The 21,070-nt window shown below is 44.2% G+C and overlaps 2 protein-coding genes across 3 annotated transcripts; both read left to right on the top strand.

Moving 5' to 3' along the window:
• The first annotated feature begins 7,375 nt into the window (after positions 1-7,375).
• On the top strand, positions 7,376-11,351 carry LOC146209205 (sulfotransferase ssu-1-like). Its single transcript, XM_084597012.1, has 2 exons — positions 7,376-7,500; positions 10,133-11,351. The coding sequence occupies exon 2, from the start codon at positions 10,160-10,162 to the stop codon at positions 11,003-11,005; it is 846 nt and encodes a 281-aa protein (XP_084453138.1). The 5' UTR covers positions 7,376-7,500; positions 10,133-10,159; the 3' UTR covers positions 11,006-11,351.
• Positions 7,388-20,902, top strand: LOC146209204 (sulfotransferase ssu-1-like). Of its 2 annotated transcripts, none has more exons than XM_084596995.1 (4): positions 7,388-7,500; positions 14,320-14,690; positions 17,620-17,925; positions 19,174-20,902. In XM_084596995.1, the coding sequence occupies exons 2-4, from the start codon at positions 14,350-14,352 to the stop codon at positions 19,475-19,477; spliced, it is 951 nt and encodes a 316-aa protein (XP_084453121.1). In that variant the 5' UTR covers positions 7,388-7,500; positions 14,320-14,349; the 3' UTR covers positions 19,478-20,902. The 2 variants fall into 2 exon arrangements, with proteins under 2 accessions (XP_084453121.1, XP_084453127.1); XM_084597001.1 differs by lacking the exon at positions 7,388-7,500 and adding an exon at positions 7,505-7,594.
• The last annotated feature ends 168 nt before the right edge of the window (positions 20,903-21,070 follow it).

Genomic DNA, 21,070 nt, shown 5'->3' with positions numbered 1-21,070 from the left:
AGTGCTGATTGGCTACTGGATGACGCCAACCAAAGACAGTAGCTGTCGGCGCCATGAATATCCATGACAAGAAAAATCTATTCGATGTCACAATGTTGTCAGTGGTGTTTGCAGTGGGCTTTGTGATATTTTCGTGCCAGACTGTACATTTATGGTGATGTGGTATAGGGGCTCATTCAAAAGTCCTGAAAGCATTCTACAATAATAAGGAGCTGGGTGCTGGGATCCACTCCATAGCAAATACTGTGTGTTGACTTGTGTTGACCCTTTACAGCTTCGTTTCACGTGACATCCGTGACATCCATTTAGCGGTACCTTGTAATCTGGGGAGATAAACTGTCAGACGCGATGGAAAGTGTAAAGGAGATGAACTAAATATAGGCGCTCATCACGATAGCTTTTTCCTGCAGAATATACGCTTTCTTCTGCACGTGTGTATTGTACCGCTTAACACCTTGGTGTCTTCTCAATTGTTGAATTTACAACATTTGTGTATATACAATTGTGTATACAACAGTTGCATCTTAACGGTACTCACCTATGGGGCTGACACGTGGAGGCTAAAGAAAAAGGTTCTACTTGAGTTGAGGACAACGCAGTGGGCTCTGGAACAAAAAATGTTGCGTGTAACGTTAAGCGATAGGAAGCGTCCCCCCCAGAGTAGGTAAGATAAATAACTCAGTTTACTGACATTCTAGTGGAAATCAAGAAGAAATGGGCATGGGCAGGGCATTTAGTGAGAAGGAAGAAAAGCCGATGGTCGCTTAGGGTAACAAATTGGATTCCGAAGGAGGGAAAGCGTAGCAGGCGGTGGCAGAAAGTTAGGGGGGCGGGGCAGTTAAGAAGTTCACAGGGGTGAGCTGGATGCAGCTAGCAAAGTACTGGGAGAGTTAGAGGAATATGGAAGAGGCCTTCGCGCAGCACTGGGTATGTTCCGGCTGCTGCTGCTGCTGCTGTCGATGACGATGATGATGCCTTCTCAAAACCCGTGGTGCACAAAAAAATAGCATGATGACACTTCCCTGCGTGCAAGACACTGTACATACTTGCACAGCCCATTAATTTTCACTGCTTTGTACCTTATCTTAGTCTTTTTCCCCTGTTCGCCTAACAACCGTCATTTATGTCTTTGTGTAGTGGCTTGAATAAAACGTTCTGGATTAACTGGAAGCAATATAAACCATGGTAAAAGTATCGACTAGAGCCATATTTGATCAATAATTATATCGGTAGTTCGGTAAATTTACTGAAGAGCGCAATTTATTTGTTTTCGTTCGACTTTCCACTCTATACGCAGTGCTATTACTTTTTGTGGTTCGACCTAAATCTCTTGGGTGCCGGTAACGCGATGAGAAGAAGAAACCGCTTCTTCTTTCATCTGACATGGAGGTGTAATATAATCTTAGGCTAAGGGAGCTTGTTCATGTAATAAGCAGCTGGCAAACAGTGCATGAACAAGAAGAGATTTCCTAAAAACAGGCGCTAGTTTCGTATGAATTGAAGCACGAGGCGGAAGATCGAGGCTTACATAAAAGGTACCGTACGAGAAACTTCATCCGCTTGCGAAAGCAAATGTTCTCACGAAATGACCAAAGATACTGTTTGAAGACGCTGCAGCTTTTTTACAGCAAACGATTCATCGGCATCTTCCTTCGAAAGCAGCGAGCGTCATCAGCTTCAGGCAGGGTACCTCGAGCAATGTGGTACTTTCGTTAATTATAGGGCAGGAAGCACAGTCGATGCTCTCAAACGCTTACAGATACTTGTTAAGCGCTCTTGTGCAACTGTGTAGGAGCTAAAGAGTGGGGCGAGTGGTCATTAGTGACCGCTAAACGATTAAAAATGATCATGTTTCATGGGACGCCTCTGTACATACCAGGTTTCGCAGCCTAATGTGACCAAGGTTAAAAACAAAAAGATACTGAACGCCCTAGCCCAGTGAAACGAGCGGATGATTATTTATATGTATGGAGCCTAATCTTCATTTGTTTTTGTTTTTGTGCGAAAGGACATTTAGCCTAGCACGAAGGATTTCGCTGGTTGGCGTCCGCCGAACCAAATGTTGTTATGACGGAAGCCAAGCCTAGCTTTGCTATACATAATTTTTCTATAACTTACTATGAGTGACTATATTACTGCCTTTAGTGCCATGCCCACGACTATGAGCAAGGACAAGACAAAGGCTCATCTGACCTAATTAACGGTAATCAAACCTCTGAGAAACAGATGCTAGGAAATGAAGTCTTAAGGTATCTGAACGCAGACTGACGTAGTTACACCCCTCTAAGACTAATTAAGCTGGTTAGGCTTAGTTATTCTAGTAGACATAGCTCAGTCCAAATGTAGGTAAAACACATTAGAGCCGCACTCTGTTGTCTGAACACTCTCGCCGTAGTTACGCATTCAAAATGAAATTAAGGTTTATTAGGCTTACTTAGGCATAATGGCCAAACTAAGCCTCTACAAAGAGAAATCACTTTTTGCTTTCAAACATAAAATTTATAGGTTTGCTATGGCTGAAGTAGTGTCGTTTCTTATTTATTTCGTAAATTAAAATAATTAGTAACGTCTAATTAGACACTTTTTTATACATTCAGGAACGAAGTGCTAATTAAGATGTATATCGCTTTGAAAAAAAAGCTGGTTACCATGTTTGGACCAAGGTACGATTTACAAAGGTATATTTACCCAAAGAGTCTCTCACTATTACCTACACAGAGAGAAAGAGAGAGGTACTTCAGCCATCATTAGTGTTACCGAATATAGGAGCATCATACACTACGGGAGCATGCATATAGAGGAACACTAGCCATCATGGACGATCTAAGCATCATGGACCTGTGCACTGCCTGGTGGCTCGCGACAGTTGTCGTCTGTCGGGCGCACAGACACGTGGCATTCGAGATGCCTGTTTCCTAAAACACAGCTTATGTTTGAGGATTTCTGTACCCCAGATGCCGTTTATGCGAAATAGAAGGCATAGGAGCTGCTCATGGATATTCATGTACGAACTATTCTAGTTATAGTTAAGGGGGGAAGGAGATGGTAAGTGCGTTTGCGGTTGATTTTCTGAACATTTGTTGCTCATTTCAGTCTGGAGCAGAAAAGGTTGCATGCGTCAATTGCGTGCTTGCGCATGCAACACATGTGCAGGTGCATAGATAAATGACAGTTAGGTCAAAGGAGCAGGCTAAGGGCACGAGAACTACCCCGCGAGCTAGACACAAAATTTGTGACTTGATGTAGCATGTCTGTTATCAGTGTTATGAGACTGTACTAACTTCAACTATCCCTCTCTCACAACTTTTATATCCACTCATCCCCTTCCCCCAGTGCAGGGTAGCAAACTGGTTGCTTTTACTGGTTAACCTCCCTGCCTTTCCTCCTCATCTTCCTCCTCTCCTCCTTTGGTTCCATTTGTCTTCTTGTTAATGACATGGAAAACATTACATTAACTACCACGTGGTTTCCGCCTAGAAGCGTTAAATAATTGATAATTGAATTTTTTTTTATCAGCATCGGTTTTCCTTCATGGTCATGGCGTCAAAGTGGAGCCCAGGTAACGTGAGGGATATAAAAATGAGGTATAATAGCGGCTTCTTCGGTGATTTCTGTTCCAGAGGCAGACTGGTTGTAGCGTTGTGGTGAACTAAAACGGCGAAGGAGGGATTATACGGCAGGTTTTGCACCCCTGACGTCTTACGTCGACTCCATGCACTTTGACCTTACTGTCACCCTCCTTCCCCAACGTGAAGGGCTTGGTTCGCCTCTGACCCGCTGAAAGACCAGTTGGCCTTGGTGACCATGGCCCAAGAGATTATTGACGCTTAATACTGCGTAGCATACAAGATGTTTCCTCTTCCTCCTCCTCCTCCTGCATCACTCGCCTGTTGAAACAGAAACAGGTGAGAGCAGAACATCGATTATAAACTATTTAGTTGTCGTAGGCTAATAGCTGGTGAAGTCTGGTGTATTGTAACATCTTACGCATCACTACAAATAAACATTAAAAATTTAGGTGTCTATATTTTTTTAACCACAGATTTCGAAACTAGGCGGCGGCCGCTTATTGTTGTGAATGTAGTTCGCGTAAGAAGGTTTTCCTCGCTGGGGCTGCTTGGACCACCTTCCCACTTTTTCTGTCACTCGGTTTACTGGGCCTTGTTGTGACCGTGCATGGTCTGCGCTTGCGCGCACTATTGTGCGCCTGTGGGCATGGTATTGATATGTGCTGTTTGTGCAAGGGCTCTAAGTGAGCCTGTTCATATGAATCTTTTTGTGTGAGCATGCTTTTCATTGTCGTGACCCTACAACTGCCAAGTTGGCCTTGTCAAGGGAACGTCAAGAAAAATACAAAGAAACGTCGCCTTGTGAGAAATAGCCGGAAGTGCTTTTGTTCAACTGTTCACCCTTCTCGTCGAGAGGCGCTATGGTCAAGTGAGGAATGCCTATTGTTCAAAGGAGACGATCGGAGTGACACGTCCGCTGGCGTACAGGAGAAGAAAGGAGCATGAGGATCACGGCCATTAGAGGATTTCTCGTGAATGCAGGAAAGAGTTGCAATTGCCGGAAAGGGACAATGCTGGGAGCAGCATTCGTGGCGCGCACGTACACTTGGGTTTCTGAGAAGGAAATCCACTTGCCGGAACCAACGTAGCGAATCTTTGCAGAAGAATCAAAATTTACCTCCTCGCCGTTCCCACGCTCTACCCGCCAACAAGTGACCACGCCTGACAAAACAATACTGGACCAGTCAGTGCATCAGGCCATCAGTGCAGTGATGTGATCGATTGGTTGCCGATATCTGAGGGTGTGCCCTGGAACTGATTGGTCAGCATCTTCAGAGAGGGGCTGGACATAGGGGAATTTAAGGACCCTGCAGAGCACGAAATGACGCTCTGAGTCCTGGGTAAACAGCTCATCCAGACGCTTCTCGCTATGAACTCTTAACGCTTGCCATTTTGCTGATATACTTTCTTTTTATGTAAATAAGTTTTCTCAAAGTGCCATTAAACCTGCTTGTATATATTTTAACAACTTCGAAGATTCAATCCTTCATCAACCCGGAGTCTCTGCACGCTACCAAGTGAAGGCCGGGTCGACGTAGTCCCAGCGTCACGACAGCCTTCTGGGACTTTCTGGGCACTTCGAGGAGGACGCCGCTCGACCCACTGGGCCACGCCAGCCGCTCCAGGTTTCCTGGAAAACCCCGCCAAATGCCGGAGCCTCGAGTGGCGACGAGGGAGCGGTCTGCGGGCGTGGACGGAGGGAGCAAGGGGATAACAAAGAAGGTGACAGTCGGACTAAGTCACAAAACGAACCTTGCGCGAATCGAGTGTCTGTTTTAAGTGCCCTCTTTCTGAGCAGTAAATTCAGTTATTATTTGTTCTTTGTGTTACTTATACTTCCACGACGACAACGTATTCACGACACTTATTACACGCAGAAGCAGATTCATGAATTCATTCACGGGAAGTCTCTGCGTTAGCTCTTGTAAACATGAACACGAAGACCACTTTCTTGTGGTAGGGCAGGCTGCCGTCTCTTATTTTATGTTTTCTTTGCACAGTCCGCACGCACGGCACCAGGGCATCGTGAAAACCAGTGTATACCAGTGCCCGGCACTCGCAGGTCTCCCCTAGGGAGCGGACTTGGCGTGCAAAAACCTTAGTGACAAAGCGCAAAAGCAGTCAACACGTATCGAATATTCTTTTTTCTTAAAATTCCAATAACAAAACTATTTAAATATTTGAGCGATAATACATTTTGCGAAGAAATATTTACTCTCAAAACCAAGACCGAAAACCGAAAAGCACGTAAGGGCTTTTCGGTTCGTTCGTTGCAATTTATTGAGTGTTAGGAAAATCGTTAATTTTATACAACCCAGAGTTCGTACTTACTCTGGCTTGCCAACTGTTGGATTTTCTTTCATCAAACTCTAGAATTCATTACCAAATGACATCAAACGTGCGTCGTGTTTGTTGTGTTTTAAACGGCAATAAATATGCATATTTTAATTGTTTATACTTGACCCTTATGCAAAATGCTTTTCATCTTTGTTTTTCAAAATATGTTCTGATTTTGGCAAATTATATCTTTTTCCTTTAGCCTAGGTGCTGTCTAGCTTGTTGCGTTGTCGGTAAAAATTATTATCAATTTGTTCATGTTTTAAGAGGCCACCCTACACTCTTCGTAATCTGCGACCTCTTTCTGTAATATGAAATGCATTTGTTTTCTGTGTATTTTTCAAAAAAACGTCGAACTCTCATTTTGGCATTTTTCTTTCGTTCAAAAGTTGTGATTCTGCCCTCGGAGAGCGCACTCCATATGATGCTCAGAGCACCCATGTTGGCCGAAATGGTCTTTAAGGGACCCGCATTGACGGTGGCGCCAGCTTTTCCTCTAATTATTGGCAAGAGAATTTACGATTTACTGGCTTTAAAGGAAAACTACCGTGTGACTGGCTGCTGGCGCACATCTCTTAGCCAATGCCCGCGTAAAGGCCCATGTGGTGAAAAAGAAGATTTTGCTCTCTGAACTCGATAAAAAATTTGGATAAAAAAAAAAGGGTAAACAAGACGTTTGTAAACTGTGAAATGCCAGTGCACGTTAAGCAACCCCAAGTGATTGAAATTCCGGAACCCTCCATTACCGCTTCCCTTTTTGGAGTGGATTGAAGCAAGTTTATTACCGGGCGTTGCTCATACACTGAGTCGCTTTGGGACCTTGTTAAATCCCATAAAGACAAAATAAGAAGGTCCTCCGGTGCAACTTTTCTCGTTGCATTTTTGCGCCTATAATCAGCTCGTATCTAATTACAGCAACGAATGTCGCCGATGCAATGAAGCCAGCACGTCTCTTGTTTAAAACGCTTTCTATAGCTCGTAAGAAAGTACTTCCGGGTTCTTTTTCAGCCGGGAAGTGTGGATTCCTGGAATCCCTAATGAAGTTAATGGGTGTGTTAGAGTCTAGTGGTTGACTTCCAACTTGGCACTCGGCCCGTAGGAACCGTCACCGCCTCAGGCTCTGTGCGCAATACAGCCAGAACACTTTCTCTCTCGCATAGTATTGAAGACAAAACATGCCCGGCGACAGGCAATCCACGTGTGCGTACCACTACACGGCGGACTGCGGAAGTGCGTTAATGTTGGAATCGAGCGTTGCCAAGTGCAAAGACAGCGCGCGCCAGCGCGATTGCTGGCATCGGCCGAGCGTCGAACGATTATCTAAGCAGCAGTAAATGAGCAGATGCCGCTGCCGTTTTCTCCTCTCTCTGGGCGCGTATTTTGTGCCAAGAGATACACACGAGACAGTGAGGGAAAGGGAGAGCGGTTTCAAAGGCCTTCAAAACCGGAAAAGGAGGAAGTCGTCGAGGGTTGATTTGCAGGTAGAACTCGACGACCACTGCGGTCGTCTCTCGCTCTCTCTGGGTCACCGTCGCTGTACTGTCATTGCTGATACGGCGTCCCGATCAGGAGGACATCGCAGTGTTTGCTTGCGGTAAGTCGATACTGTTATCTCGGAAAGGTTCACGTGAAGAGGTCAGCAGAGGACATTTTTGACGTGGAATCTCTTGGTGAGCGAGACCGCCAAGGTATGAGAACATTTTTAGAATCACCGTGTAATTTGTTTGCTGTGTATGAAAATATATAGTTGTTGATTGACAACCTCGTCCGTACCGTCCTGTACAGGCGCTACCTGATTAATAAGAAATTCTGAATCTTCCAATTAGAGTGAAGTAGCAAAAGGAGCGCCAGGTTGCTATATATACGAAGCTTGTGCATCTGGCATTCAGAACAGCTCATTCACTGGTGCCCGGTCTTGAAATTTTGTGTGCACAGAGCAGCGCTCATGTGAGAAGGTGATCTAGCGGGTCAAATGGTGCGAAGTACTATTTGTAAGTGACTGCGGTATATATCCGCTAAAACGGACAGAACGCGAAGAGAAAACAAACACACGCTACACCAGTAGGGCTCCTTTCTCGAGTGTTTTTTATATCCTGTCTTGGTGGCTTCTATGTCCATTTGGGCAGCTTTATGGGGAATGAACAGGAAAATAGTGGCCATAAATAACTGGTTGTATCATAAAGTTTCTTATTCCATGTACCGGGTACTGTGTTTTGAACTCTCAGTTGGCCAAAGACTTAGGCCAAAAAGTGAAGAAATTCTTTGAATTACCCAAAAGTGTGTGCCGAGTAGACACTATGTGAGAAATGAAAGATAATTGCTTTTTTTGGAGCTTTTTAAGGTCTGTCTGCCCGTTACTGTAGGTGGAGAAAGGCTCGATTTCTGCTGCTCATTGTTATATCAGCACTGCTTGGAGCCGTTGTAGGGAAGGTGTGGTCAGGGGGGACAAGTAGCCGTTGAAGGCGTAGTTCATACCTCCCCCTCCCCTTGCCCCTGTTTTTCATTTTTTCGTCTGTACTGCTTCTAGTCTGTACGGAATATATAGGATAAGCAACAGCCCCTAAACTGCTCGTTACGAAGCCTTTCTTGCTATTTCTGTATCATATTCTCATTCGAATTTTAGGATACACGTACTTGAGCCTTTCTTTCCGCGCAAGAACATTTCTTTGCTTCCGACCTGGCATTTATACTTACCGTTAATTTAAGAGTACATTTTGAGTAAAATTCTAAATCGTTCCATTCCTTTCAAAGAGCGAGGGACAGCCGTAATAAATAAGCCCATAGTACTGTCGTACCAGAAGACACCCTTAGGTTCAGCCTTTTTTTTAATGAGAGCATAAGTTTTATCGGCTGCATCGATGATTTCATCAACCGCTGTTCTTTGTGCATAGACTAAGAAACAGATTTATCTGCCTCTAACTCGACTGCCATCGACTTCTCGCTGCATACACAGTGCAGTGGTCTTTTTATCAAGATACAAAGCTGTGACAATGGGGCGGCACCCCAATGACGACACGTGTCCATGAGCTGGCTGTTTTCTTATCAGCCAAACACTACAATTAGCCTCGTGCAGGCCATTTAGCTGTGCGATAGCCACCTAGTGGTAAATTTTGAGCATAGCACGCTTCTTATTTCCGTTCCTTTATTTTCACAGCGTCATAAAGAATCATTGGCTCTTGCTGGAGTCAGATAGAATTTGCAGTGAAGCGACATTCTACTCTAGGCAAACGTATCAGCAAGCATCTGGGCGTCTCACCGGAGTATGCTGAAAGCAGAGCAACAATGATATACTACTGGTTTTTCACAGCCGGTTGAAAAATAGGCTTCACTATGCATCGAGCGTACCTTCTTATGACATAACTGCAATCTCAGTGAGCTCATATCATTTTAATTAGAAAAAGCCTATGCAAGTTCGCGATTCGTGTTTTGCAAGAAGTATCCCGAGAACTTGAGTGGAAAGAATTAGCGATAAATGTTAACGAAGGATACCTCAATGATATGCGACTCACTGATTACGTTTCTTTGCTAATTAAGTTTGGAAACAACCGGCAGAATAATTCTAGGGTGGAGTGCATTTGACGTGCACTCTCAGCTGACGGATTGAAGTTTACTAGTATTGCTCTTGAGAAAAGATTATAATAGCTGTCCTTACTGGCACTCGCCTATAGTTCAAAAACATAAAGGCTAAAGAGATGAGTTAAACTTAAAATGACGACAAGGCAGAGAGGTATAGAACAGAAAACGGTCGGGGTAACGTTAGAAGATAGGAAGCGTGCAGAGTGGGTGAGACATAACTCGAGTTAATGATATTCTAGTCAAAATTAAAAATAAGAAATGGGCATGAACAGGTCATGTAGTGCGAAGAGAGGTGAACCGATGGTCCGTTATGGTAACGGAACACACTGACAGAAAAAGCGAGCATATCAATGAGCGGCAGACGGTCAGATGGGCTAGCGAGGTTACGAACATGGTAGGCATTAGTTGGACGCAGCTAGTAAAGGGCACTGTTAATTGAGGAGTAGGGCAGACGTCTTTTGCATGCAGAGTATGTAGCTAGCCTGATAATGATGATTATGCTCATGAAAATATCACTGCAAATAAATTTGTCAGCCAAATTGCGTTACCACAGCAGGACCCACGAATGGACACGTGCAGGATGAGCAACGACATAATTTATTGTGAGGAACTGGAGTCGCCAACTGACGAGCACTTCCTTTATCTCGCAGTGCCACAACCTGTGAATCGGTGCAGCCATGAAAGACAGACAAAGACCATTTTATAAAATAGCCAACGGTCACCGCATACCCGGAGCTTTTTCAGAAGAAACGCTTCTAGACATCCTAAATTACGAGCCGACAGATGACGACATATTTGTGGTGACCTTCCCCAAATGCGGCACTCACTGGGCGCACATGATCATCTCGACGACTCTGCAAGTGTGTCGGGGCCTTCCTCCGAGACCGTTCATCCTTGCCGAGAGGGAAGGCGTGGGCGCCATCTTGGCAGCTCCGCGGCCGCGCATCGTCTGCATCCATTTGCCCTTCAACCTCGCACCCCGCAACGAGCGGACAAAATACGTATACGTCGCGAGAAACCCCAAGGACTGCTGCGTCTCCTTCTTCAAGCACACGAAAGCGCTTCCCAGCTATGGCTTCACGGACGGAAGCTTCGCAGAGTACTTCGAAATATTTCTCGAGGGCTTGACGGATTTTGGAAACTACTACGACAATCTCAGATCATGGTACGCTCGCAAGGATGATCCCAACGTTTTGTTCATAACATACGAGTCTATTAAGTCCGACACTGAAGGTTCGGTTACTAAGATGGCCAAGTTTATTGACCCAGAGCTTGCCGTTGCCCTTGAACAAGACAGCAACAAGATGCGCGCCGTGCTGGAGGCGTCCAGCTTGGATCACATGAAGAAACACGTTCAGGGCCCGTTTGTAAGAAAGGGAATTGTAGGCGACTGGAAGAACTATTTTTCGCGAGAACAGTCTCGGAGGCTGGAAGAGAGGTTCCTACAGGAGATGGAAGGAACGGACATACCTGACCTCTGGAAGGATGTTGACTGGATGCAGACTGACTCGAATGGTGCCTAAGTTTCAGAAACTCTAGTTTAGGGAAAAGCGAATGAAACGGAGAAGAGACAAGATAGTGCCGTAAATTAAAAAAGTACGCTGCCCTTAGTGCAGGCGACTATACGTCTGGATATAAGCGCCGAGGTTACGACAAATGCGACGCAACGGCCTAAACAAGGTTTAGGGGGTAATACTTCAGACGTGCGTATGCGGCACGCAGAGTGCACAGTCATTTTGTTTTCGCCTTGCTGGGCAGGTGCACTTGTTTCCTTTATATTATTTTGCTCGCACACAAATGCCTACCTCCGTTTCTCTTGAAGCATAAAGGTCGCTTTCTTTTTGTATTTTATGAGACAATAAATAGGCTATTTTTGTTTCCATGTGAGAAGACGTGTCCACTTTTCTGTTCCTATTTAATCCAGAAAAATTGCCTACTTTCGTCTGAGTCTAATTATTCTGACAGTGTTGGAATTCCCAGCATGCTTAACGGGAATCGTTATTCGTCATTGTGATCTCTATGACAGAGTTTGTGGGTTTTACAATTTGAGCTTAGTGGATCGAAGCAGACACCATGAGAGCAGCTGTAGGATGGAAGAAAATTACTTAATTGATAACGTCTGTCAATCAGGTGTAAAAGCTGTGAGGGATTTACTTGATGGCGCCAGACGGCAAAGTGCCATATAATCAGCCGCGGCCCTAGAATTTTTGTATGAGGTCCTGATGAATACAGGGCTGTACCATCCTCATCCCCTTTCCAAAAACGCGTGCCCTAACGGCCTCCTTGCCAATGTTCTTCATTTCCAGAAAGGCTCCTCGCTCAGCTTTGCTCCTGATCGTCTAACTTCTGTTATCAGCGCTATGCAGAGTTTTATCCCATATATTTGATAGGATACATGTGATACATTTCCTTTCAATTATTTAAGCATTCCTCTTTTATACCTTCCCCGGGCTTGCCGGCGTGTAGCGGACTAGTTCTTTTATCGGCTGCAAATAGTGAAAACGCCTTAGTTAGTTTGCCTCAGAGGTGGTTTTATTATAGCCATTAATAGCAGACCATGCATATAACAGCTGGACGGAATATTACTGATGATACCTATGCGAAGTTTCGAGCTCGTATCAGACATTCATTTTTAGATGGTTAGTCCGGCTTTGGTTCAACGGACACGAGGATAATGCTAGGTGTACTGAGCGCTGTTATGTGACCTTGATGCATGTGCTGTCAAGTTGAAGTAAGACTGCAACATCGACTAGTGCATTACTTCTCGCTTTTTTTTATCTCGCTCATATAGGGTGAGCAGCTGGCGTCAATTACGCCTTCATCAGTGAAATGTATTAATCACCAAGCGAGAACACTTCGACTTAATGATGCATGTTCCAATAATAAACACATGATGCTATTCCAGTCTAAATCCAACACAGCATTTCTTGTTGTCATCCGCCGAAGCTGCCTGCTACCTTTTTTATTTAAGAGCTACGCCCCTTACTGCTTCATAAGTTAGAAATTTCATTTAGTTCCATTAAAGAACTGAAATGATCAAAAGAAAAATGCATGTGGGGCGTTCACGCTATGTTACTGTAGTTTAGAGTCAGGGTTCATATATTCCGAAGGACCTTATGTAAGACGTTCACTTCATGCCCCTTTCGATCACGTCATCTTTGTAGCAGAGGGTGTAGATAAACAGCTCACGGTGCAGAACTTTCAGTGGCTACAAAAATATAAGACAACCTAAGCTAATGCATCTCAAAACTGCACTATCGACAAAGGTGGTTTCAGTCGCGATAGAATTTGCCTTTCTTGTTAGTGTCTCTCTGAGACTCTTGCGTTGCTAATTTGCTCTTCAGTAGTGAATTAATGTCGTGAAAATGTTTAAAGAAAGTATACCACCGAGCTGAATTGTTTTTCAGTTTTAGAAAGGATAAAGGCCTGTCGCTACATGTGCATACGCAAACGAATGAGATGAGTAGACGGACAGGCGCCAACTCCCAACTTCTTATTGCGAAATAGAAGCAGGTGTATTTATAGCACTGAGCTACTCCCAATATCAATATTTTTGTGCCTGGCCCTATCGTCTATTCATAGAAAGTCGAACTTTGGAGCGTACAGATTGGTCGACGCCTCACTTGCACACAGGGCAGACTCCTTCTCTGTAATAACCTTGCAAAATAACCGTCGCCCACTTGTTCTTGCTCCTGCCTGGAATCCTCGTTTTTTCCAGTTAAGGTTTGCACATGCATGCTCTAGTATGCATGTGCTAAACTGACGTATTTAGATTAATTCTTACTTTTTGCAATGTTTCCCGAGAAGCTCGTTGATATATCTCTCCGTTTGCTCAAGAATAATCCGCAGGACAGGCCCTGGTATCTCGTATACCACTCCTTCCACGTAGCGAAAAAGACAGTATAACGTTTAGAATTTAGAATAAAAACAGCGCGGAACCAGCGCTCGTGTCTATGCTTCCTTTCTGTCGTCCCGTAGGGTTTCGCGCTGTTATTATTCTAAACCATAAACCAACTAGCCCACAATATTCTCTTTTGCAGTATAACGTTTATTTTTCAGTTGAGGGCTTCAATGCTACAGATCCGGGGCACAGGTTCGGACGAGTTTGAAGCTGTAACAATTAACAACCAGTGGTACTTGGTGCCGATTAGCGACTGCACATTAGGAGACAGTGCACACAGGGTATAAGGTCAGGCTTCACCGCGTGAGATTATCACATAAAGAAAAATGCAGCCTTGTGTGTAAGCACTTAGTCGACCAACTTGTCCGCGGTAGAGTTAGACTTTCTATGTAGATACGATAGTGCGATATGAGTGGCAGCAACGATAAGACACAGGAAATGTGAAAGGGGGCTTAGCCGACACCACGGAGATCTTGACAAGGCCTGCACACCCCAGCAGCCTACGTCACGGCAGGCGGATGGCGATAAAGTACCAGCAAATGAAGGTGCGAGCGCGAATCTGAGTCTAGTCACATGATGTCATCTCGCCCCTTTACCCAAGCCTGTACGCGCAGATTCAGTGGCTGACACCTTATCGCTCATCCGCTTGTCGTGACGTTCGCTGATGGGAGAGAAGGTGATGCAAAGGCCTTGTTAGAATCTCGGTAGTGACGGCTTAGCCCTATGTTTTAAATTTTCTCTCTTTCGTAATATACAGCTAGAAGGTGACACCTTTCTGTCGTCTCCTCCTATATTCCTTTTGTGATATTTGCATACGTGGCGCTAGGTTTTTTTCCTTTTTAAAAATTTCTATCTTTAAATGTGCCTATGAACTGCGCAGAGAAGTGCCGGCTTTCTGCCCTGAAATTTGTAAAACAATAGTGTTGTGTTGTGCAGGCGCTCCTGGAACCCGTACCAACCGGCACAATGACCACAGCCATCAAGCTCCAACCCATTTTTCAACTGGTTGACGGCATCAAGATACCGCTTGGATTCGATGGAGACAAGTTACGCTCGGCATTAAAATACCAGGCATCAAGTGGCGACATCTTCATCGACACATTTCCGAAGTGCGGAACTAACTGGACCAAGCGCATCGTGGAACTGCTCCTTGATAGCGACGACAGCGCTTCTAACAAAGACACATACGCCCTGGCGACATCATTCCTCGAGATGGTCGGCAAGGACACCATAGCAGCTCTGCCTGAACCTAGGATCATCACTACACATTTGGCCTACGAGCTGGTGCCAAAGCATCCGGATGCGAAGTAAGCAATCTGAGAAAGTATAAAAAAGGGCGTTAATGGCGGATCCAGGACTAGAACTAATTTTGTCGAAATATTTCCTTATTCGGAAATATTTATTTTATTATAGGCAGATGAAGAACCGTTTTTAATACCGGCGATAGAAAGTGGCATCCGCACTGCGCAGCATGATTCCGCCGCTCAGCAACACTCAGCGGAGAAATATTCCAGGGGAGCAATTAACTCTGCTTAGGTTCACTAATGCAAATGCATTGCTAGAGTGATTTTATGCACCCTAGGCATTGCGAGCTTGTCACGCCGCCTGGTGGATTCGCCCGACACTACGCTAGTGGACGTCGGGCGCACTCGGCCCGATGGCGTTTGTGTATGGCGTATTTACTTATATCGAATGAAGGAGCCGCACAGATGGAACTTGATGAATACGATGATGCTCACTGCTCAGCGGGAGATTGGGTTGCAGTTTTACACGAGGCGTGATTGGCTGTGGCGTTCGTATATAGTGCTATCGTTCGTGGGACAGGGAAGCTGATCTATTTGTTCTGGCGTGGGTTCGAAACACAGCCACGGCAATGCTTTTCTCCACTGAAATTTTGTGCAGACAGGCTTCGTCCACAATTCCTCTCCACGCTATTCGTGAGCCAAGAATGTTTTGCATCGAGACCTTAATGTGTCTGGCATAGAACGCTGTAGTCGGGTATAACTCAATAACAAAGTGATGCTACGCCCTTCCATGGAAGCCCTCCGGCCATTTGGCGTCCTAGTTGGTACCCTAAGACCTGCTAGCGTGGCAGTGCCACGTGCGGTAGATGAAAGGGGATTCATCACGGCTTAATCAGACTAAATGTGGTCATAGAAATTGGTTGGCGCCATTGGCTGAACAGCTCTTTTCGATGGCACCTATTTCTTGAGTTGTTTCTGACTCGTCATAAAACCTCTAAGAAACACGCTGCGACAGTGAGAAATGTCACCTCCCAATGCGCATGCCTATTGTGAACCAGGTTTAAGCAATGAACTTGATTCTAGGCACGAATCAAGCCCTTCATTATCTGAAAACTTAGCCGCTTCTGTCATGGATAATCAACAGCCATTCTATAAAACGAATTTAAAGCCGGAATGCTAACCAGGAAAAAAGCGCCCAAAAACGAAACACAGACTCCGGCGCACCGACCAAGCTCTGGCTGGTAACACAGCGGTTTGATCAGCCTGGGAAGCTTAATTGTAGTACTCAGAACGTGCCTTTATGTTGTGTGTTTTTTCTTGGTTACAATACAGACAATCACCAAACATTATGTTTTGAGTTGAACACCGACATGACAGTGTTTTGAGTCTCAATACAATTTGAGAGAAGAGCTTATGGTTATAATGAGGTTTTGATGAAACATGCGTTTCAGCTTAGTATGTTCCTTTTTTCAAATATACATCTCTAGTGACACCCACCGTGGCAGTATTGCTTCTCTATGTTACCCGAATTTGCTGAAAACTGCCCTAGTACCTAAGATGTCGCATGAACTTACACATCAATCTAAAAGTATTACTGTGACGCCTGTGCTCCGATACTGTCATGTATACGGAAATGCACGTATTTTATTTGTTATAGCAGATGGGCAGCGTTGTTCTTTTCCCCAGGACCAGGGTCTTGTTGCTCAAGGCGTGTCTTCCGTCTGATAGTAGTGACTACTGAGTCCCATTGGCACGTCTGCCAAATTATCGAACAAGGCTTGGCGTTGACCACTCCCATATACTACTGTTTACAACCACGCTGCCTCCTTTTTTTCGCGCAAATTCATTATAAAGAACAGAAACCGCAAGAAATATTCTCTGTGTTCATTACTAATGCCTTTAGGCAAAAGTTATTAGGTAACTTTCGAATGTAAGATGGGCACTAAAGAATATGGGTAAGATGTCATGAAGGGCACAGGGTGAGCTTCTATAAACTGAAGTTGTTGAAGGTACATAAGAATTGCGCTACATGCGCGCTCTACACCTTGCTTTTGTCACGTTGTGTGGCTGCTGCTCTGGGCGAGTTCGTAGTCTCACATTTGTGCACACCATTTGAAGGCCAATGGCTTGCCGTCGTTCGGTTAAAGCACGTTACGCCCTAAAGATGTACACAAACATCCCTGCATTTCAGTAAAGTTAGTTGTTGGGCTAGTTGGTATTCTAGATTTAAGGACATAGTTTACAGCGCAAATGCACGCGGCCAAAAGAAGAAGAAGAAAGCCTATAGGGACGAACACAGCGAAGGCACGCGGCCAAAAGAAAGAAGAAGAAGGAAGACTATAGGGACGAACACAGCGCTGTGTCCCCATAGTCTTTCTTCTTCTTCTTCTTTCTTTTGGCCGCGTGCCTTTGCGCTGTAAACTATGTCCTTAAATCTAGAATACCAACTAGCCCAGTTCGTCCCTATAGTCTTCCTTTTTCTTTTTTCCTTTGGCCGCGTGCCTTTGCGCTGAAAACTATGTCCTTTAATCCCTGCATTGTGGGTCTAAAACATTCTTACATTTAAGAAGTTTAGCAAACTCGCATTAACATTTCTTTAAATATAAGCGAACGCTGCTGGATTTGTCTAACTTATTGTTTTATGATTTCCTATAAAGAAACATTGAAAAGCAGCCAGAGGCGATTTCTATGGTTAACAACCGGTTCCTTCACGCCTGTAAAGAGATTACAGAAAGCACGGCCACTTGATATTGTCTGCACAAAATTGTTGCAGCAATTTGTTTTAGTCGAAGCGCCTTCATGGTGAACTAGGGCTTAACAGGAAGCTTCACTTTGTTATATTTTGTACGCATAACAACAGAGTGAAACTGCTTATAAAGTTCAAAACAGGTCGCAGTTCTCGTCGCGTTTTATCGCAACGCAAATAATAAGCGATCCGTAAGGCAATTCAACTGAGCTGCTTGTAAGTGCTCATAGAAACTGACATGTCCAGGTACATCTACGTTGTGAGGAACCCCAAGGACTGCTGTGTGTCCTTCTTCCATCACACGAAGAAAACTAAAGCGTACAATTTCGAGCACGGCACGTTCGAGGACTACCTGCAGCTGTTCATAAAAGGCGAGACCAGCTTCGGAGACTACTTCGAGCACCTGGTTTCGTGGTATCCTCACATTGGCGAACCCAATGTCCTGTACCTCACATACGAGGCCATGAAGAAAGACCCCGAAGGTGCCGTGCTGAGGATAGCAAAGTTCCTAGACATCCGTGAACCTGAGCTGCTCGACGCGGATTCCAACAGGTAAATGAGATACAGAGGAGCGTTTTTCGTGCTCTTCGAATTGATGATTCGCGTTGTCATTGAGCTATTTAAGATATCAACCCTCGATTTATTTGGTTTTGTGTGATTTGTTTCAGGATGTATTAAACTGCTCGCTAAAATGGGGGAATGTGCACAGAACGAATGTGACTGCTTTGAAATAGAAAATTTATGGGGATGTACCTTTGCCATAAATAAGAAAACTTGAAATACACGTGATATAAATTCATACGCTATATTGGAGGCATTTGTAGTGGGAGCAAACAAAAGCACGTAAGAATAAAAGGAAACTGTCGAACAACCAAGGAGAAGCGGGCCGAAAGAGCAGGTAATCGAATTGTTATCACTGCACGTAACACCAAATAATGTCTAGGCTTCAGAGAATAAAAATGGGCCAAGCGAATTTAACCGTTTTGAATGATGAGCGAATATTTAGGAGAATTCCCCAACGTGTAGTAGGTTTGTAATAAGGAGTTATAATGTAATAAGGAAGTAACTACTCATCGACATTGTTTCCGCTTCTTTCACACACCCTTCAAAATTTTTCAAATCTGTTTCTATTTTTAACTGACTTGCTGTTGTTGTACTGCACCGGTGTACTTTTGGTGCGTGACTTAGTTTGCGATTCCATTTTCCGGGAACCTTCTCCGTATCATTGTGCATAGCGTTTAGCACAGTTAACGCAAGTGTTGAAAAATAATTACGCGAGAGCATCGACTGCCTCGCTCTCAACAGACACCTAAAGGGAACCCTGACAGAAAGGGCAAGCTCCGAACGAAGAGAAAAAAAGAGATGGACAAGATGTTGATGAAAGCCACTCATGACTTAAAGAGTGGTTAGGCAGAATTACCCCTTCGTGATTAGGACCATGGCGCTCCAAGAGTGCAAGCGTCTGCCCTAGACAGGTGCCCTTAAAAGTTGCGTGTCTTGAAATGGAACACCCGATACATTGCAAGCCTTAGAAAAGTTATTTTGTTTCTTATGCACAGTTGCCAGGCGAACTCTTTAGGTGTTTTCTCATGCCTAATTTTTTTAACGTTCTTTGTTACATGCCGTAAAGCTACACAGCTAAAGCCAAATATGAATTATTTCCAGCTTTTAAATAGCACTAATGAGCTCGGCCTCTTCTCTGCATGGCTGTAGTTCGAAGGACATGACGCGACTAACTGCGGTAGTAGACGGACCATGCTCAATGCTATCACAAATAAAGGACGTGCATATTTGTTGCAGGTTCAAGGAAATTGTGCGAGACAGCAGCATCGATGCCATGAAAGAGAAGTTCAACGCGAGCTACCAGAAGGCGCTCGGTGGGAACGGCGTCGACCAGTGGACCGAGAAGAAGGATTATCCGCTAAGCCGGGCCCCTCCACCTCCGGAGGTGATGGTGCGCAAAGGCATCATTGGGGACTGGCGCAACCACTTCACTCCGGAGCAGTCGCTGCGTATAGAACGCGCTTTCGTCCAGAAGTGCGGACATGTTGTCGACCATACGAAGATATGGAACCCCGAAGACTGGATGGAGAAGGTTGCCTAATCCAGTTCGTCCGTGTCCTATAAAAGGACACTGGATCAGCATTTTCGGGTTAAGACAGAAGCTTAACAGTGAATAGAAGTAGACATCTAGTATTACGCAAGGCGACTGCAAGTTAACTCGATGTTTGGTGTGTGTTTTTTACTCTCTGAATGAAAAGGATTGGGATAGAAAGGAGGAATTCTCTGCGATGCTTAAAATGCATATTTGATGTTTTGGAAACAATCACTCATGAAAAGCTCCCCACAGGATAAGGCACTAGAAGTCTTTCGACGTGGAAACTTGATTTCGCTCCGTGCAATCCCCATCTCCGTGCTCTGAATGGGGAGCGTCGGAGGCATTGTCGTGGCGCCAAGCGCCCACTCGGGAGAAAAGTCACCAATACCCTTCTAAATGTCATTATTTGAAGGTTGCTCTGAGCTGAAAATTTCAGTTTAAAACGTGTGATATTGTGAGTATTAATGGCATGCATTTATTTTCTGTCGCATTTCTCAGGTCACCGTGATTGTGCCCACTCTACAAACTAAGGAATCTCGAAACGATATTTTTTGGCGACAATGAAGTGTGCTTGCACATAAACACTGTCATATTTGGCACAATTGCATAAAAATACTTTCTGTTATAAGTCCCAAGTTCGCAGCAGGAGATAAGCGCTTTTGTTACCTGTAATAAGTGCTGTTCTATGTTCGTTAACTGATGTTTGCGTTTTTCAACGCTATTATATATTTATGCAATACATCGCTTAGTCCAGTATACGCTTCCTGGCTAAAGCTACATCATATAATTAAATAAAATCTCACCTATACTCACGGACGGTAATGAAAGCAAGCGAAAAGTGCACCTGAAAATGAAACATCGGCACTTTTAAATATATCGGACAAATTGCTACCCAGGAATGAACTTTTATTTTTGCCTGAAAGACTCCAGCCATCTCTGAGCTAAATTGCAAAAAAAAAAAAAAAAAACAATCGAAATTCTCTTGTAGTGCTTCCACTGGTGCCCAGCACAAGATAATCTGCACGTAAATAAGAAAGAAAGGAAAGTGCTCTTAAGGAAAGAATCTTGAAAACCTTAATCATGACACCTAGTTCAGCTCTCTTTTTTTTTGCAAATGGTCGTATAATGTACTGGCGGAATAAGAAAAAGTAAGCTAACTGAATTCACTTTGTTTACGACACTAGTAAAGCACTTACGCAATATAGCGGTCTTTATAATATGTATAGTCCATCTGTATTCTGGGATTATTGAGAACTGCGCAATCTGTATACGGCATTACACCTAGTTAGTTTTATAGTTGCATAATACTTCATATCGCTTCATCAACATTTTTCTTTTTTCAGTATGCCCAGTCGCTTGTTTGTGGCTCATTGGTTCCCCGATCTAGTTTTGAAACTCTCTTGAGAACGAAGATAATAAAATGCGTATTTACACATTCGAAACAAATTGAACTGTTTCATGTTTATTATTAAATAACTTCTCGCCTAACGTTTCTTCATATTTTCTTGCAATTTATTATACCTCGAGCATTCCAGATACTTTCCCCATTGATGAAGGAACCTGTGTGCACACTATCAAAAAGTCACGTAAAAAGTAGAC

This window comes from Amblyomma maculatum, chromosome 1, assembly GCF_055883805.1.
Source record: "Amblyomma maculatum isolate TAMU_Amacu chromosome 1, ASM5588380v1, whole genome shotgun sequence".
Taxonomy (NCBI): Eukaryota; Metazoa; Arthropoda; class Arachnida; order Ixodida; family Ixodidae; genus Amblyomma; species Amblyomma maculatum.
The sequence above is the reverse complement of the archived record's forward strand: the minus strand, read 5'-3'. Positions and strand labels throughout refer to the sequence as shown.

Excerpts from the sequence above, each read along its gene's own strand:
- LOC146209205 (XM_084597012.1), top strand. The coding sequence starts at position 10,160 with ATGAAAGACAGACAAAGACCATTTTATAAAATAGCCAACGGTCACCGC.
- LOC146209204 (XM_084596995.1), top strand. The coding sequence starts at position 14,350 with ATGACCACAGCCATCAAGCTCCAACCCATTTTTCAACTGGTTGACGGC. Across the intron at positions 14,691-17,619 it reads CCAAAGCATCCGGATGCGAA|GTACATCTACGTTGTGAGGA; the intron begins GTAAGCAATCTG and ends TGACATGTCCAG. Across the intron at positions 17,926-19,173 it reads CTCGACGCGGATTCCAACAG|GTTCAAGGAAATTGTGCGAG; the intron begins GTAAATGAGATA and ends TATTTGTTGCAG.